At 42.6% G+C, this 20062-nt stretch overlaps 1 protein-coding gene across 1 annotated transcript in view; it reads right to left on the reverse strand.

Moving 5' to 3' along the window:
- The window catches only part of ASL (argininosuccinate lyase), a 53829-nt gene extending 33767 nt beyond the window's left edge, over positions 1-20062 (reverse strand). The window contains exons 1-3 of the mRNA XM_040336765.1: positions 19947-20062; positions 14116-14168; positions 2517-2711 (exon numbers count right to left, since the gene is read on the reverse strand). Coding sequence (XP_040192699.1) covers positions 2517-2711; positions 14116-14127 — 207 coding nt within the window. The 5' untranslated portion in view covers positions 14128-14168; positions 19947-20062. The remainder of the gene's footprint in view (positions 1-2516; positions 2712-14115; positions 14169-19946) is intronic.

A 20062-nucleotide genomic window follows, 5' to 3' on the forward strand; every position in this document is an offset into this window, starting at 1 on the left:
GTCGCAAAGATAGGGCACCTTTTACAAAGTGGAAAATGACTCCACCATGTAAAAGTATACCCGTCTTTCCCGCGTCGCTTTTGAATTTTTTTAAACATTTTTATTTTTCCCCGGCGCAAGTCTTTTTTTCACGTCGCGATTCACAAAACGTTGGCGCGTCGTAATTTCACGCAAAGCACGTCGGGAAATTTGCATCGGGAGCATGCGCAGTACGTCTGGCGCGGGAGCTCGCCTAATTTAAATGGGACTCATTCGATTGGGCCCGCCTTGCGCCGGACGTGTTTACGATACACCGCCGCAAATTTCCAGGTTAGTGCTTTGTGGATCGGGCACTAACTTGGAAGAATTGCGGCGGTGTAACGTAAACCAGTTACGTTACGCTGCGCCCGGCCTACGTGAATCTGGCCCCTTAAACATAATTTGGAAAAATGGGCCTGATGAAAGTTCTGTAAAAATATGTGTGGGGCAGCACAGTGGCTACGTGGTTAGCACATGCGCAGTATATTGGAACGCCGAGGACCGCACCAGACGCCATTCCTCCTTCCCACATTGGTGGTGAAGGTTAGGATTTCTGCAATAATCCTCTTATTTAGACAGATAGGAACAAATAGACGTTTGAGAAGTGTGTTCTCTCCGTGGAGCAATCTTGGATTGTTCTGCACAAATTGCATCATATTTTTTTAGATGATGCATTGTGGGATCTGCCACATGGGGAGGGATATGCACAAACCTTTTTTTATATTACGTGTAGTTATTTTTTCTCTTCCCCCTTCTATTGAAGCATTGGCATCTAATTTTTGGATAATTCTATAAAAACAATTATCAGCGGTCTCTGTACAGCATGAAAGTTGATATGATTGACATATGGGAGTCCCCCCTTCCTTTGGGCTGTGGGTATGCTCTAGCCAGAGACAAAGTATGATGTGAGTATTTTTAAAACACACTATAATGTATACTGTTTACAATATATCAAACTGTTCAAGTGGTTTTGCTTTTCATTGCAGAAGTGGTAAAAATCCATGAAGAAGAAATTCATACTTTTATCCATTTCGAAACGTGTTGGATATCCCCATCAACTGAATTTTTCCCATCAAATCTCAAAGGGTGGCTTTCACAAGAAAGTCGCTGGGGGATACCACTTCTACATATCCTCAATATGTCCCTTTGCTTTAAGAACTTTGAGCTCTACCATGCTATATGATATAATTTTTCTTTGAACCCATTTTGTATTTGTTATTTTATAATATTTTTAAACGATACTCAATAAATATAATCTTTTTACAAATAATGGCCCGGATTCACAAAGCACTTACGCCGACGTATATCAAGTTACGCCGACGAAAGTGCAAATGTGCGCCGTCGTATCTGTGCGCAAGACCCACAAACAGAGATGCGCCTAAAACCAGGCTACACCCCGCCGACGTATCTTGCTTGCAGGATACGAGAGGTGCGCGTAAGTTGTACATCCGGCGTAAAGTTAAGCCCCATAAAGGAGGTGTAACTCAGCAGCAGACATGCAAAGGTCTGCACCAGGGAACACAAGCCGGTGTATTTTACCTTGGACGTGTGTCTGGCTGGGCGTAGGTTACGTTCATGGCGTACGCATTGCTCCGGCGTATCTTAGGCAGTTGTTCCGACGTGGTTGTGCGAATGCGCAGGGGGATGTGTCCACGGCGCATGCGCAGTTCAGTAAACGTACTTGTCTGGCGCTCGGACCATCATTTGCATGGGGTCACACCTCATTTGCATGGGTTTGCATGGGTCAAGCCCACTTCCACCTACGCCTGCCTGCGCCTTTGAAACCTACGCCACGCCGACGCAGCGTTGGGAGCACTGGCTTCCTGAATGCCATGCTTGCCTCTCTGCGCTGCGTCGGCGTATCGTATATTATTTGCGCTACGGCGGCGTAATGTGCACCCGCTCTCTGTGATTCTGGGCCAATGTTTGCATTGCCTTAAAAATCCCAGAATAAGGACATATCTTTTCTGGCTATGCACATAGACCAATGTATTTTTCTTAGTACAGGTTGCTTTTAGTTGTACCCTACAAACAGGGGTGGACTGACCATTCGGGCACTGCCCCACTAGGGGGCCCCATCAGGGTTGCCAGCCTCAGTAAAACCAGGGACAGTATGTAAAAATCAGTGTTTTAAAAAAAAAAAAAAAATCACAAGATTATAGCTGCCCCGCCTCTCCAGTACCATTTTTAGTGTGTGTGTGTGTGTGTATGTGTGTATGTACACTCTTTGTGTGCATACTGTGTTTCTTTGTGTATACTGTGTATGTATACTGTATGTGTGTATACTGTGTGGCCCCATAATCTCCTATTGCCTGGGGGCCCCAAAATCTCCTATTGCCTGGGGGACCCATAATCTATTGCCCGGGGGCCCCATGAGTTGTCAGTCTGCCCCTGCCTACAAAAACAAAACAATACAGCTGAAATTTGACAGCCAGATCTTCCCTTGTGTCCAAACCAAACAATTGTATAATGTAGGGAAAAATCAAATAGAACATTACCTGATCCAAACCTGTTAAAATGTGTTCCATTTCAGTTGGGTTTACAAGTCCTGCCTTTTCCAAGGCTTTTACATAAGCTTGACTTCCCCTGATGTCAGCTGACCACATCCTCTGGTCATAAGACACTGAAGAATTGAACATTTCCATAATGGGGTCTATGCTGCCAACAAATCTTCCACCCCATAGTTTATCTCCCTAAAAAGAAGGGTAGCATTGCACTGATGATTAAAAGTATACTTTTGAAATATAACAGTTCAGGGAAAAGAATGCAGTTCACTCATCAATATAAAACGATGTGATGTTTTAGCATTGGCAAAACAAGAGCTAAGTGGGACAAGCAATTAGGAATGCTACATGATGCATCTTTTTTGTTTTACAGTAAATGCATACTAGAAATGAAGGAATAAAATACTTTGTGGTATTAAACCTAAAACAAAAAATAAATATATTGCAGCTTACCAATCATTAGTTATGGTGCCTGTTCCAATTTTCTTTTTGTTTTAGGCTTTTTTTCCCTTGGTGATGTAGCCAGTAACATAGCTCCTGTATTAGAGTGCCCCCTCTCTGGATAAATGAGCATCAGAGACACCTTTGGACAGCGACATTGTCAAACTGGGTGAAGGGGAGTGTTGGATGTACTAGCAGATTTAGATAACTAACAAAATTCAATCCAAACTCCAGCTAACACTTTACACGTACTTACAGAAACAGTTTTGGGTTAAAGGTTTTTACATAAATTTAAAAAAAGATGATCATTGTAAGCACCCGGACAGTGTTAAAACGTTTGTCTCAACCCTTTACACGCTACATCCGCAGGAAAGCTCATTCTTTTAAAAAACTGGCTAGATCACCAGGTGAAAATAAAGGAAAGAAAGCCTAAAAAAGAAATCTAACACAGCCATCACATCCAAGAATTGGTAAGCTGAAATATATTATATACGTTTGCTTCTTGGTTTAATACAACTTTTAAAGTGGTAATAAACCCAAAACCAAAAATTGTATATTTTGCAGCTTACCAATTATTCGATGTGGTAGCTGAATTTGTTTTCTTTTTTTAGGCTTTTCTTCCTTCTGTTGTCACCTAGTGATCTGGCCAGTAACACATTTCCTGTATTAGAGTAGCCCCGGTCTGCATGAATGAGCACAGGGTGCACCTTTGGACAGTAGCATTGTCAGTTTGGGGGGGATGTTGTATGTACTAGCAGATTTAAATGCACTAACAAATTGAAGACAAACTCAAGCTAACACTTTAGACCCTTTTCACACTAGGTGCATTTTGTAAGCGATATAGCGTTGAAAATAGCGCCTGCAACTAATCTAAAACAGCTGCTCTGCCCACTTCAGTGTTAAATCCCGAGGGCTTTCACACTGGAGCGGTGCGCTGGCAGGGCGTCAGAAAAAGTCCTGCCAGCAGCCTCTTTCAAGCGCATTAGGAGCGATGCGCTCCTGCCCATTAAAATCAATGGGCAGCGCCGCCGTACCGCCAGCAAAACGGCTCTGTAGCAGTGGTTTGCCGGCGGTTTTAACCCATTTTCGGCCACTAGCGGGGGGTTAAATGCGTTGAAAATCCGACAGTAAATCGCAGCTAAAAAAATAGGAAGGGGTACAGTGTGAAAGGGCTCTTAAGCCTCGTACACACGACCGAGGAACTCGACGGGCGAAACACATCGTTTTCCTCGTCGAGTTCCTTGTTAGGCTGTCGAGGAACTCGACAAGGCAAGTTTCTCCATTCCCGTCGAGGAAATAAAGAACATGCTCTCTTTTTGGCTCGTCGAGTTTCTCAACAGTTTCCTAGACGAAAATGTACACACGACCGGTTTCCTCTGCAAAAAAATATCTCCCAGCAAGTTTCTTGCTGGTTTTTGCCGAGAAACTCGGTCGTGTGTACGAGGCCTCAGAAGCAGTTACAGCATTTTATAAAGGAAACAGTTTTTCCTGATCGTTGTAAGCCCCCCCAGTCAGTGTTAAATTGTTTGTCTCATCTCTGAAACTGCTACATTCTGCTATATAGCTTGTTCTTTTGAATATATAAAAAAAAAAAAAAAAAAAGAAGAAGACTTGTTAGCTGCATTACCAGGTGAAAATAGATGAAAGCAAGCCCAAAAAAAACACCACATCTAATGCCCCGTACACACCATCACTTTATGTGATGAAAAAAAACGACACTTTCTGTGAAGTAAAAAATGACGTTTTTGAAACTTCAATTTTCAAAGACGAAGTTGCCTACACGCCATCGTTTTTCTCACAATGTTCTAGCAAAGTGAGGTTACGTTCCACCACGTTTTCCATTGAAGCTTGCTTCATAAGTAGCTTCTGGGCATGCGTGGATGAAAAAACGTCTTAGAAAACGACGTTTTTTGCTACACACGGTCAATTTCTGTGAAGTAAAAAGTGCACTTTTGAAAAACGACACATAAAATTGAAGCATGCTTCAATTTTTTTTGGTCGTTTTTTACAAGACATAAAACGACGTTTTCCCCCACACACGGTCAATTAAAGTGACGTTTTTAAAAACGTCATTTTTTTTCATCACATAAAGTGATGGTGTGTACGCGGCATAAGAATTGGTAAACTACAATTTAATAAATGTTTTCTTTTGGGTTTAATACAGCTTTAAGTGTATCAATAAGCAAAAAAAATTGGTTCTTATTGCTGTGTCCCTATTGGAGATTTCTTCTCATATGCTGCCACAATACTGTCACCAAGACAGCAAGTGGAAGAGAATGGGGTGGATTCAGGTACGACTTGCGCCCTCTTACGGAGGCGCAGCGTACCGTTTTAACGCTGCGCCTCCGTAAATTACCTGCGCTATGCTTCATTCATGAAGCACTAGCTACGTAATTTGCGCGGGCGCTCCTTAAAACTGCCCGGCGTAAGGGCGCGTAATTTAAATGATCCCGTAGGAGGCGTGGATCATTTAAATTAGGCGCGCCAAACGTAGTGCACATGCTCCGTCGGGAAACTTTCCCGACGTGCATTGCGGCAAATGACGTCGCAAGGACGTCATTTGCTTCAACGTGAACGTAAATGGCGTCCAGCGCCATTCACGATTAACTTACGCAAACGACGTAATTTTTAAACATCGCGACGCGGGAATGACGGGTATACTTAGCATTGGCTGCCCCTGCTAATAGCAGGAGCAGCCTTACGCGGAACCCGACGAATGTAAACGACGTAAACTGCGTACATAGGGCGCGCGTACGGTTGTGAATCGGCGTTAGTATGCAATTTGCATACTCTACGCTGACCACTACGGGAACGCCACCTATCGGCCATCGTAAGAATGCAGCCTACGATACGACGGCATAAGAACCTTATGCCAGTCATATCTTAGGCTGCAGTCGGCGTAACAAGCTTTCTGAATACAGAAAAGTCGTTACGCCGGCGCAACTAAGCAATTGCGCTGCGTAACTATGGTTATGCAGACGCAATTGCTTACTGAATCCACCCTAATGTCTCCAATGGGACGCATAATAAAAAGATTTAAAAAAAAAAAAATGACACAGGCCCTTAGCAGTCCATATTCTATCCACACACACAAACGATAAATACACAAAGAATGCACCAAATAACAATGAGGGAACCAATATCATTAATAACCAGTGGCTGCATGCCGATTAATGCTCTTTAAAAAGTTAAAAATTAAAATGTTAAATTCCTTTTCTGTTAAAAAATACATAAAAATTTTAAATTCAGGAGACTTTATTACACCATTACCAATGATGAAATACATGATGAAATGCGCTATTCTACATTAAGAGATAAGTGGTTTGGAACATTGACAGAACATCATGTGCTCTTGCAAAATTCCACCGATAGTTCTCTTATTCAGTTTAATAGAAAACAACATACACGGAATGACGTTAGGAGAACAAAGACATCAGGGATCAAGTGACCAGTACCTATTGCATAAGATTAGTCATAGGACATACTGGGCACATACTGGGTACAAACAACTTGAACACAAGCAGTTTAGGAGTGATCAAACAACAAGCATTTTCACCTAACAGACCTATCACAGCATTATAGAAGTTTAGATTATATGAGTTAGGTGGAGCCTGGTGAGCTTAGTCACTCCATGGCTTTATGGACTTCATTGAAGTTCCAAGCTCTCGTCATACCCATTTATCATTTTAATTGTTTCTGCTTGCCTAGGAGGGACAGGGAAACCGGGACCTTGTAAGAGTCATGGCGGGTGTGAGATCAGGGAAATTAGCAAAATGAAATCTCATCAGCACAGTCCCAAAAAGAGATATAAGAAATTATACAGTGGTTTAACTCTATGTTGTCTACTGAAAGTGGAAAGAAGTTCTCGGTGGCCTGACCTTACGAGATATAACTCCAGTCTATGTTTCTAACAGCTAACTTTTAAAAAAATGAAGAAGGGTTTGAACCTCTGTCAGGTTTGATGATGCCTTTAAATGTCAGATTTTCCTTCACTACCTACCCAAATGGCAGAATCAAATGTGTAATATGATGGGTTTAATAAGCAAAAAATGTCATTTGGTTTACAAAGTAAATGAATGATAAAGCAGTTTTTTTTACTAGAATATAAATATACAGTATGGGGCAGATCCACAAAGAAATTACGCCGGCGTATCTATTGATACGCCGGCGTAATTTCAAAATTCCCACGTCGTATCTTTGTTTTGAATCCTCGAAACAAGATACGACGGCATCTCGGCTAGATCCGACAGGCATACGTCTTCGTACGCCGTCGGATCTAAGATGCAATTTTTCGGCGGCCGCTAGGTGGCGTTCCCGTCGTAATCCGCGTCGAGTATGCAAATGAGCTATTTACGGCGATCCACGAACGTACGTCGGCCCGTCGCTTTTTTTTCCGTTGTTTGCGTTCGGCTTTTTCCAGCATATAGTTAAAGCTGCTATACTGAGGCGTACTCAATGTTAAGTATGGCCGTCCTTCCCGCGTACAATTTAGAATTTTTTACGTCGTTTGCGTAAGTCGTTCGCGAATAGGAATTTGCGTAGAATGACGTCACCTTCGTAAGCATTGGCGGGTTCCGGTTTAATTTCGAGCATGCGCACTGGAATACCCCCAGGGACGGCGCATGCGCAGTTCCAAAAAAACGTTGTTTACGTCGGGTCACGACGTATTAACATAAAACACGCCTCCCTTAGATCTATTTAAATTTCGCGCCCTTACGCCGCGAGAGATACACTACGCCGCCGTAACTTACGGCGCAAATTCGTTGAGGATTCAAACAAAAGCAAAGTAAGTTACAGCGGCGTAGCGTATCTTACATACGCTGCGCCCGGCGCAGATGTATGTGGATCTGCCCCTATATATTTTATTCCCCACAAAACAACTTGTGTATAAATTCAAGATCAGAAAACGTTGGCATTACTGTCCATTTCAAGAAGAACAAATATTTTTATTCTTGAAATTATGTTGGTAATAAAATGAATCATGGATGTTCTACAACTATAGAATTTATTCCTAATAAGTAGCAAATTCTGATGAACTGCAACATGCCATACCTTAGGCTTTACCTCTGCACGTTGCCCAGTCTCAATTCAAACACATGCTGGGGCAAAATTTTGAAGTCTTTTAGAAAGTGGAGAAAATGCCTTGTTTTATTTAAAAGCTTCACTGTGGGCAGACTTTGTGTAGGCATCATCCAGGGTCATCATCTATTTTCCGATTAAGATGTAAACTCAATGTACTGTATGTACTGGTGCCTGTGCAGATGCCCAGAACTGCTATCCATTGACAGTAGAGGACGATCTATAGATTTTAGCTGAACTGGGTGATGATCTAAAGTAGTGGTCTCCAAACTGTGATCCAGGGGCCAGATGTGGCCCTTTGCTTGCTTTAATCTGGCCCTTGGGGCACTATTCCTCCCATTGAAAACAATAGTGGGGTTCTATTATTCCCCATAATACCAAAGATGGGGCATTATTTACTACCAATAACACCAGCACAATTTCTACTCCCACTGGCCACAGTCTACCCCCCCCCCCCCCCCAAGCCTAAGGACAATAAAGTTGCCCTTTGTTTAAAAAGTTTGCACACCCCCTGATCTAAAGCAAATATGAGGGTTCCAAAGACAGCACCAACAGAGGCTCCCTGAGGAAGAATGGCTATTGGACTGGTTAGAAAACATTGTCTGATCATCAATGATTTTTAGCTAATGAGCTTATTAGGTGTCTGCAATGCACCTCTCCTACCTTGGTCCACTGAACTAAACACAGATGGTCATCCTATACAATAGCCTGTGTGTAATCATGTGCAGCACAGGTGCCTTAGGACCATGGGATCATGCCTATATGTGTAGTCTATGGCGTCCAATACCAGAACCCCTGTAGATTTGGGAATAAAAATGTATGCAACTATTACATGACTGCTTGAACCTCACATTAAAGGTTTTGGTAATGACTAGAACATTGTACAGTATGCAACCAACTACAGTGCACACTACTACTGATTAGTACTCAGCTGGTGTTTTGTACTTATTGTTCCAGCACAGTGAAGCAGTTAAAATAAATATATAAAATCTTCCAAGCAGAAAAAGTTCACAGTTTAATCCTGATCACAAGGCAAATCGCACAGCATGGTTACCAATTATTTACAAGAGTTGCACAGAAAAATTTAACGCATTTCTCCAAGTCTCAACCAAAAGATATGTCCATCCAAAAATGGTCACTTTGTACAAAGATGCCAAAGGCTCAGGAAGGTGATTAGCTTCCTGTAACTTATTTAGGGGCTCCAGTGATAACACCTCTACATCTGAGAATAAGACTCCATTGTGGTTGTTGGGAACAGAAAACACTAATGAACATTTCAAAGATATATAAGGAGCCAGAGAGTAATTTAGTTCAGAGCCATTCCATAATTTAAAAACAAGTAAGGTTTAGTGGACTAACCCTTTAATTATTTTCCCTCCATTATTATATTTCAGCAGTAACTAAATGCATGTGCTTGTGTGCTGTTTCCCATTGCATGCGTAGCATTGCACATGTTGTTGGGGGCACTGGAGGGGAAAAAAACCTGCATTGGCTGAAGAGGCTTAGGTATGAGCTTTTAGATTTCAGGGATGTCATTTATAAATACATGTACCCACAAACTGAAGATTTCTGACAACAGTGGTCATTTATTGAATATTACTGTAAAAATCCAATGTACTGTAGCTGACCCTAGTTGCAGATTTGAAGGCTTCATTTGTTATCTAAGTGAATTCATGCGTTTACTCCATAATGGACTGCTATTGGATTCTTTCCTCTCCTTTTTGTATCAAACAAATACTAAAACCAGGGCTTTTTTTCAGGGGGAACTTGGGGGAACTCAGTTCCACCACCTCTGGCTCAGACCCTTTGGTGCCCGCTCACCACAATCACTTGTAAACACAGAAGTCTGGTTTCTGTGTTTTTTTAAGTGACAGCTCTGCACTCTGTGTGTAACCCCCCTTGAACTCTTCACTCTGTATGTAATGTAATCCTGGTATTTAATGCCCCTTTAAGACCCTCCTACTGTTTTTGAAATCTGAACAGGGTCGTGGTTGAGTTCCTGCATCTATTTTCTGAGAAAAAAAGCTCTGACTAAAACTGAATAAAAACTGTCAATTATAACAAAAATAAAAAAATAAATCCAATGTAAAAAATAAATGGGCAAAAAATAATTTGTTTCTAAACCTAATCACGTAATTTTAGAAAAACAAGATCCCTTTCTCTAAAGATCTTACTGTACATAGAAACATAGAGTGATGGCAGAAAGAGACCTAGTGGTCCATCGAGTCTGCCCCATTTTTTTCGTTTTGAATATAGATCGAGGTTTGTCCCAAGCACGTTTGAATCCACTTACTGGTGACTAACTCACTACCTCTGCTGGAAGTCTGTTCCAAGCATCAACCATTCATTCAGTTAAATAAATTCCACCAGACCCCAATGCAATTCAGGCACAGCTCCATTGCAAGGGAGTTTCCTGGAGTTTGGCTTTAACCTGTTTTTTTTATCAATGTACATTTGTAAACAATTGGTGGACTGTTATTTTCCCAGTCGATTAAGTGGTTAAAGTAACCCTGTCAGAGGAAATGTGTCTGAAATAGAAGAGCTTTTATACTCACTCACTTCTCTGGCATCTTGTGTCTCTTACCTTCCATTCAGCACTTTAGCCTCTGTAAACTTTTTTGGCATTCAACACTATTGCTGCTTGTGTCCCTTAAAACATGCGATATGGCTCTTTCTTCCAACTTCTACATCACTGCGGAGTAGGGGTGCAACGGATCAAAAAACTCACGGATCGGATCGATCCTCGGATCAGGAGTCACGGATCGGATCATTTTCGGATCAGCAAAAAAAAAAAAAGGGTCCGTTTTTTCATTGGTCCAAAAAAAAAAAAAAATTATATATATATATATATATATATATATATATATATATATATATATATATATATATATATATATATATATATATATATATATTATTTTTTTTTTTTTTTTGGACCAATGAAAAAAAGGAACCTTTTTTTTTTTTTTTTTTGCTGATCCGAAAAAAGAGCACAATAGCAATTCACAGGGGTGGATTAAAGAGGAAGCAGGTGAGGCTGTTTGGGACTTAAAGTACAATCCTGATGTTTTTACAGCAAAAAAAAAAAAATTATATATATATATATATATATATTTTTTTTTTTGCTGTAAAAACATCAAGATTGTACTTTAAGTCCCAAACAGCCTCACCTGCTTCCTCTTTAATCCACCCCTGTGAATTGCTATTGTGCTCTTTCCCCCCCCCCCCCCTCCTCTCACACCAGTGCTTCACTGCGAACATTCCCATTCAGCTTGCTAGAGCCCAGTGCACAGCGTGACACGCCTCCCCGGGGAGGCGGGGAGGCGTGTCACGCTGGGCTCTGGCAAGCAGACTGGCCGCCGCTCCGGAGCTAGGCCGAAGCCGGGGACTTTCCTAGGCCTAGGCTCCGGAGCGCTCCGCGGATCGCGGGGTGGCCCGTTCGGATCACGGATCGGTGACGATCCGTTGCACCCCTACTGCGGAGTCCTGTAGTGGCATAGGGGTTGGAGGATGGAACCATGGTGTGCAGCAATAGACACGGGTGTTCCACACTTCTGGAAGTGACAAAGACTGCAGCGCTGGAGAGAAAGTAGAACACATGAGCTGCCAAAAAAAAAAAATGGCGAGTATAAAAACCCTTCTAATAAAAGGGACGTTTCTTCTCTATTGGTTTTCAATCTGACAGTTTTCCTTTAAATGAGAAGTACAGGCAAAGCTTGTTTCACTGTACTTCTGTGAATCACAGCATTGCAGTTCGTTCTGCACCCCTGTGACCCGTTTTCAGCAGACAGCGGGCTGTCAGCTGCCATCACACAGCTGTTCCAGGTTGGGGAAAGATCCACCCACATGCCTGGACCGGCATCCAGCCTGAGCCAACCACTCCCGCCTCCTCCACAGCTTAGCTCAGTGAATGACAGTCAATAGCTCTCTGCTCAGGGAGCAGCCTTAGAGCCGACTAGGCAAGTATAATTCTTAAAAAAAAAAAAAATCCTATACTTCTCCTTTAAAGCATAGTTATCACAGTAGCCAATATATTTTCAGTCCTTCAAAACTCAGCGACTAAGACCCTTAACACCATGCTCTGGCTCCTTCCTCCAACCCCTACATTAGGATTGGTTCACACTGATTCTCGCTGTGGGTCCACATCTGTTTCCCCAGCTGCAACCACCCACACGTAAAAATGCTAAAGAAATGTGCGGGTGCCATTAATCGTAATGGCACCCACATGCATTGGAAGTCGCAGCAGCCACTTATCGCACTAGGAACCGCACTGCACTTCCATTTTCTGTGTGGGCTGCAATGTAAAAAAATGGAGCAGGGACCTTTAACCTATGTTTTCAGGAGGCATGGCAACCCTTTCAAATGAATGGGCTGCCGTGCCCTTGCAAAACGTGGCTCGCAGAACCACACAAGTGTGAACCAGGGGTTGCAGCCGAGTCCTGTAGTGATGTAGTGGGTTAGAGGATAAAACGGTGCTTGACACTGGTGTCCGAAACTCCCAGAAGTGACAAAAACACACAAAGTTTTCGAGAGGTAAAAGACCTGGAGAGGTGAGGGACTACAGTATATAAGCTCTTCTTTGGAGGGGAAGTTTGTTCTGGATTTGTTTTCAATCTGACAGGGTCCGTAAAGTATGGTGGCCCAGATTCTCGTATATGAGCGTAAAACTGTGCAGGCATAACGCATCTGATTTACGTTACGCCGCCGCAAGTTTTGCAGGCAAGTGCTTTATTCACAAAGAACTTGCCTGTAAAGTTGCGGCGGCGTAGCGTAAATCACCCGGCGCAAGCCCGCCTAATTCAAATTAGCCGGGTAGGGGGCGTGTAGCATTTAAATTAGGCGCATTCCCGCGCCGAACGTACTGCGCATGCGCCGTTCTGAAAATATCCCAGGGTGCATTGCTCCAAATGACGTCGCAAGGACGTCATTGGTTTCGACGTGAACGTAAATGGCGTCCAGCCCCATTCACGGACGACTTACGCAAACGATGTAAATTTAAAAATTTTGACGCGGGAACGACGGCCATAGTTAACATTGGTTGCCCCTCATATAGCAGGGGCAACTTTACGCGGCGCAAATCTAATGTAAACGTTGTAACTTCACTGCGTCGACCGCGTGTACGTTCGGGAATTCGCGTATTTTGCTAATTTGCATACTCGACGGGGAAAACGATGGTGGCGACACCTAACGACAAAAAAAAAAATTGCATTTAAGATCCGACAGCGTAAGAGCCTTACGCCTGTCGGATCTAATGGATATCTATGCGTAACTGATTCTAAGGCCCCGTACACACGGCCGAGGAACTCGACGTGCCAAACACATCGAGTTCCTCGGCGTGTTCAGTCCTGGAGCCGCCGAGGAGCTCGGCGGGCCGAGTTCGCCCATAGAACTCCCAAAAAATAGCTCCCAGTAAGGTTCTTGCTGGTTTTTGGCGAGAAACTCGGTCGTGTGTACGAGGCCTGAGACTCAGTCGCATAGATACGACGGCCCAGATTAGAACTTACGACGGCGTACATTGCGTTGCCCCGTCGTAAGCCCTTTGAGAATCTGGGCCGGTGTTTCTGGTTTAGTAAGCCAGGTAGTTTAAACTTTACCAGTCCTCCAAACCTCAGTGAATAAAGCTAAAAATATACTGATAGTTTTCTTTTCATTTCGCCCTGCACACTGAGCAAAAAAAAAAGTAAAATTTACGTATTCCTCCATCCAAACTATACAGTGCGTATGAATGACTCTCCCGCTGTGGCTATTGTATATTGATAGCTGGCCTTGTCAACTGTCCAAATAGTTGAATACCAGCTGCACCTGATGGGATGTAGCCCGTTTGGCTGAAAACTTTTCAACAGACTTCTTTCACAAACAATCGACTTTTGACAAAAGAGCAGTGCAAGCAGAGCAGCCCACTGAGTGAAATTCAAACAGTATATGGCCTGCGTAAGACATAATTTATAGGTTATATTTCGAAATATTAAACAGATCTGCCACCATTTGAACGTTTTTTTAGAAACATTGCTATCAAAAATAAATCTAAAAATGTAATAAAGAGGCCTTTTCATATCCAAAATCAAAATATTACCTCAGATGCCATAGCTTCAGTTCAGGGATATCTTCACTTGTACAGGAGCAGATCTAAAATTAATATAGAAAAATATGAACTTTTCTTCATGAAAACTAATGTGTGTTGTGCTGTATTCCTTAAAAAACATCAGCTTCAACTAGGGTCAGAAATATACACCTGCATTTATAGCCACATGGCATGAAACCTCTTGCACCATTAGACATGGATGACGCATCATTACATGTAAGTAATGGATTTGGTTGCATTTTCCTAAAATTCCTACACTTCAGCTTTAGGGGCTCATGCACACCAGAAAGCCATGCCCAACGCACAGCGGCTGCTGTACTCTGGGCGACACCGTGCTGATGTGCAGATATTGATGCATCTCACGATTTACCTTTTTCCCCCCACAGAACTTGGAATGTAACAAGTGACATTTTAACACACTTTATTAACCACAGCGGCAATGCAATGCAAGGGTTCACGTTGAAATCCAGTTGTGCTAGAAAGAAAGAAAAAAAAAAAAAAACGGACTACATACAATGCTGTGGTGTGAGTGGACGCCACTGGAAACAAGGTAGTCCAGTAGAATGTGAGTCCAACTACTAGATACAATTGTAAGACACTGTGGGCCAGATTCACAAAGAGATACGACGGTGTATATCCTGATACGCCGTCGTATCTCTGACTTACACTGGTCGTATCTATGCGCCTGGTTCATAGAATCAGTTACACATAGATATGGCTAAGATCCGACAGGTGTAACTGTGTTACACCGTCGGATCTTATTTGTAATTTAAAAATGGCGCGGGGGCGTTCCCGCTGATTTACGCTGAATAATATGTAAATCAGCGAGATACGCAAATTCACGAACGTACGCGGACCCGACGCAGTGTTGTTATGACGTTTCCGTAGCGGTTTTCCCGGTGTATACTTACCCCTGCTTCTATGAGGCGCAGCCAATGTTAGGTATAGCCGTCGTTCCCAAGTCGATTTAGAATTTTTGGACGTCGCTTGCGTAAATCGTTCTGTAATACGGATGGACGTCATTAACGTAAGCGTCGAAACCACTGACGTCCTAGCACCGTCAGTGGGAGCAATGCACGCCGGGAAAATTCTCAGACTGCGCATGCTCATTTTAATCGGTGCGGCGGGGACGCGCCTGATTTAAATAGTACACTCCCCCTAGCTGCGGAATTTGAATTCCGCCGGGGGATTTACGATCCGCCGCCGCAAGTTTGGAGGTAAGTGGTTTGTGAATTACCCACTTGCCTCTAAAACTTGCGGCAGCGTATCTTAAAACAGATAGATTTTGCGGATCTAAAGATCCGCTGATCTTTCTGAATCTAGCCCTATGCCATCTGTAATGAGATCTGATCACACAAATGCTGCTTTCCAGTTGCTGACCGCAATATACATACATATATTATATACTGTATTTATTGGCGTATAACACTCCCTTTTTCACCCTGCAAATCGGTTGCAAATAGTGTGTGCGTGTTATATGCCGATACTGCAATTTGGGCTGCCTCGGAGAGAACGGGAGGGGGGAGCACCGTCAGATTACATACAGCGAGGATCTCCTGTTTACTCAGTGGTCTCTGTAATAGGAAGTCCCATCTCCTTGGACCAGTGTTCTGTCTATCATAGAAGCCAGTCCAAGAGGTGGGACTTTGTATTAAAGAGGCCACCGAGTAAACAGGAGATTCTCGCTGTATGTAATCTGACGGTGCTCATCCCACCCCCCTCCCTGAGATGGGCATTGATCAGGCTGTATTCATGGCAATGGGGAGGCTGCAGATGGGCATTAATCAAGCTGCATTCATGGGCAATTGTGAGGCTACAGATGGGCATTGATTAAGCTGCATTGATGGGCAATGTTGAGGTTGTGGATGGGCATTGATCAAGCTGCATTAATGGGCAATTGAGAAGCTGTAGATGGGCATTGATGGGCAATTTTGAGGCTGCAGATGTGCATTGATCAGGCTTCATTGATGAGCACTGACCCTTATTTTGCTTCAAAGTTATTTCATTTTTTTCCTGAACTTCCCTCTTAAAATAATGGTGTTATATGCCGATAAATACGGTATATACACACACACACACACACACACACACACATACAGTACATAATATAGGAAGCCTCTTCTAAAGATGATGCACAAGGAAGCCAGCAAACAGTTTGCTGAAGACAAGCAGACTAGGGACACATATTACTGGAACCATATGCTGTGGTCTGATGAGACCAAGATAAACTTTATTGGTTCAGATGAGGTCAAGCATGTGTGATGGCAACCAGGTGAATAGTACAAAGACAAGTGTGTCTTGCCCACAGTCAAGCATGGTGGTAGAAGTGTCATGGGCTGGGGAGCTACAGTTTATTGAGGTAACCATGAAGGCCAACATGTACTGTGACATACTGAAGCAGAGAATGATTCCCCTCCCTTCGGAGACTGGGTCGCAGGGCAGTATTTCAACATGATAACAACGCCAAACACACCTCCAAGATGACCTCTGCCTTGCAAAAGAAACTGAGGGTAAGGTAAAGGTGATGGACTGGCCAAGCATTACACCAGACCTAAGGTAATCTAAGGTGGAGGAGCGCAAGGTCTCTAACATCCACCAACTCTGTGATGTCATCATGAAGGAGTAGAAGAGGACTCCAGTGGCAACCTGTGAATCTCTGGTGAACTCCATGCCCAAGAGGGTTAAGGCAGTGCTGAAAAATAATGGTGGTCACACAAAATATTGACACTTTGGACATTTTTACTTAGGGGTGCAGGGCTGTGGAGTCGGAGTCGAGGAGTCGGAGTCGGGGGAAATTTTGGGTACCTGGAGTCGGAGTCAGCAAACAATGCACCGACACCGACTCCTACTAAATTTAGATTGGAATAAAAAAAAAAAGCAAGTTTAAATGTCCCAATTCACAAAAAGTTATAATTAATGACTTCTCTACTGTAAGAATAAAGACCAATGCATGAATAAAATAATAAAGTCTGACTTAAGAGCCTCTATGAAAGAGGAACTGGCAGAGGCAATTCTCTTCCTTAGAACTCTACATTGAATTGATTTGCATTTGCTAAGCCTAGAACTACATTTCAAGATTAATATAAACCATTTCTAGGTTTTATAGATTTTGTTTTTGGTTCATTATAGATAAGCTTTGTTTTAGTTCTAAAACAACCAAATAATGTGGTTTGTATTTTTGAACTGGTAAAGATCCTGTTCCTGATGTTTATGCCTGCTGCTACTATCCAGTCACTTGATTGATTAATAAAAAAAAATTAATAAAAAACTTTGTTTTCATTGTGTTTGTCTTTTGCTTAAACTGTGCAATACAGTAGACTGTTGGCTTCCCAGCCAGTAGTCCTGTGGTAGGTTGCGTTTCTTTCCCTCAAGGAATGTATAAAATAAATTTGCATATTAATACAGAGGAGTCGGAGTCGGGGAGTTGGAGTCGGAAGTACATAAAACTGAGGAGTCGGAGTCAGAACATTTATCTACCGACTCCACAGCCCTGTAGGGGTGTACTCACTTTTGTTGCCAGTGGTTTAGACATTAATGGCTGTGTGAGTTATTTTGAGGGGACAGCAAATTTACACCGTTATACAAGCTGTACACTCACTACTTTACATTGTAGCAAAGTGTCATTTCTTCAGTGTTGTCACATGAAAAGATATAATAAAATATTTACAAAAATGTGAGGGGTGTACTCACTTTTATGAGATACTGGGGAATATTTACTAAAGGCAAATCTGCTTTGCACTACAAGTGAAAAGTGCACTTGAAATTGCACTGAAACAGCACTTGGAAGTGCAGTCACTGTAGATCCGAGGGGGACATGCAAGGAAAACAAAAAATAGCATTTTAGCTTGCACATGATTGGATGATAAAATCAGCAGAGCTTCCCCTCATTTCAGATCTACCCCTCAGATTTATAGCGACTGCACTTCCAAGTGCACTTTCAGTGCAATTTCAAGTGCACTTTGCACTTGTAGTGCAAAGTGGATTTGCCTTTCGTAAATAACCGTAAATAACCCCCACTGTGTATATATAGCTATATATCTATCTATCTACCTATCTATATGTGTGTGTGTGTTGCGGTTTGCAATGGTTTGTTTACCGGAATTATGGCTCAAGATATTAGCCATAACCCCGGTATCGTTTTTTGCAGCTGTCGGCTGGCTTTCTCATAAAATAAATCCGAGCTCCCCCTGAGCAGCTGGAACACTTTCCAAAGCGGCGGAAGGGGACTACCCCCCCCTCTCACCGTAGTTTCTTGGGCTTACTGTTTCTGCCGGTTCGCCCGAGAAAGGATCCGAGTAGTTCCTCTGTGACCTCCTCTATGGCCTTGGAGGACCAGAGCGACGTCATGGCGTCACCTCTGGTCCAGGCTGGAAGTAATCTTTTATTTCTTATTCTTTATCTATTTCTTTTAACCACTTCAGCCCCGGACCATTTTGCTTGTCAATGACCGGGCCACTTTTTGCGATTCGGCACTGCGTCGCTTTAACTGACAATTGCGCGGTCGTGCGACGTGGCTCCCAAACAAAATTGGCATTTTTTTTTTCACAAATAGAGCTTTCTTTTGGTGGTATTTGATCACCTCTGCGTTTTTTATTTTTTGCGATATAAACAAAAATAAAGCGACAATTTGGAAAAAAAATAAATGAATATTTTTTTACTTTTTGCTATAATAAATATCCTCCAAAAATATATATAAAAATATTTTTTTTTCCTCAGTTTAGGCCGATACGTATTCTTCTACATATTTTTCGTAAAAAAATTGCAATAAGCATTTATTGATTGGTTTGCGCAAAAATTATAGCGTCTACAAAATAGGGGATAGTTTTATGGCATTTTTATTAATATTTTTTTTTCACTAGTAATGGCGGCAATCTGCGATTTTTATCGATACTGTGACCTTATGGCGAACACTTCGGACACTTTTGACACATTTTTGGGACCATTGGCATTTTTATAGCGATCAGTGCTATAAAAATGCATTGATTACTGTAAAAATGCCACTGGCAGGGAAAGGGTTAACACTAGGGGGCGGGGAAGGGGTTAATTATGTTCCCTAGGTGTGTTCTAACTGAAGGGGGGGTGGGACTGACTTGGGGAAATGACAGATCGCTGTTCATACATTGTATGAACAGACGAACAGTCATTTCTCCCCCTGACAACACACACAGCTCCCGGTTCTCGCTCTGTAACGAGCGATCGCGGGTGCCTGGCGGTGATCGCGCGCGTCGGCACCAGGGGCGAGCGCGCCCCTAATGGCTGCAATGCGAAGTGACGTATAGCTACGTGATTTTGTGCAGCCGAGCCGACCTGCCGCCGTATAACGGCGGCTGGTCGGCTAGTGGTTAAAAGGTAAAGAAGAAATTTGGGATCTTTTTGACTGCAGATCTCTTCATAAAGAGGACCTTATTTCTTTTACAAGGGATGTAAAAAATGCATTTGAAAAACTGCTGCGCAAATACTGGGTGACATAAAAAAATGCAACGATTGCCATTTTATTCCCAAGGGTCTCTGCTAAAGATAAAAAAAAAAAAAAAAAAAAAAAAAAAAAAAAAAAAAAAAAGGTATAATGTTTGGAGGTTCTAAGTAATTTTCTAGCAAAAAAAATAAAAATACTGATTTAAACTTGTACACACAAAGTGACAGAAAAAGCCTGGTCGGCAAGTGGTTAAAAGCATGCACTAGGTTCAAAAGAAATGTGGCTGCTTCTATTATGAAAACATGGATTGCTAACAATTGTATAGAAATGTGACAGTTGCTACACAAGATCACATTCCCACAGGTACCTGAATAGAGATCATGAACAGAGAAGCACAAAGACATACCGTCCCAGATGTGTGTAGTCCAAGAACAGACCCTCCGGTCGATCAGCCCAGAGAACCTAACGCAGGTTGCTCACACCTTTACACAAGCAGTTCGTACATACCCCGCCCCTTCCCTA

The sequence above is a fragment of the Rana temporaria genome, chromosome 2 (genome assembly GCF_905171775.1).
Source record: "Rana temporaria chromosome 2, aRanTem1.1, whole genome shotgun sequence".
In the NCBI taxonomy this organism is placed as follows: domain Eukaryota; kingdom Metazoa; phylum Chordata; class Amphibia; order Anura; family Ranidae; genus Rana; species Rana temporaria.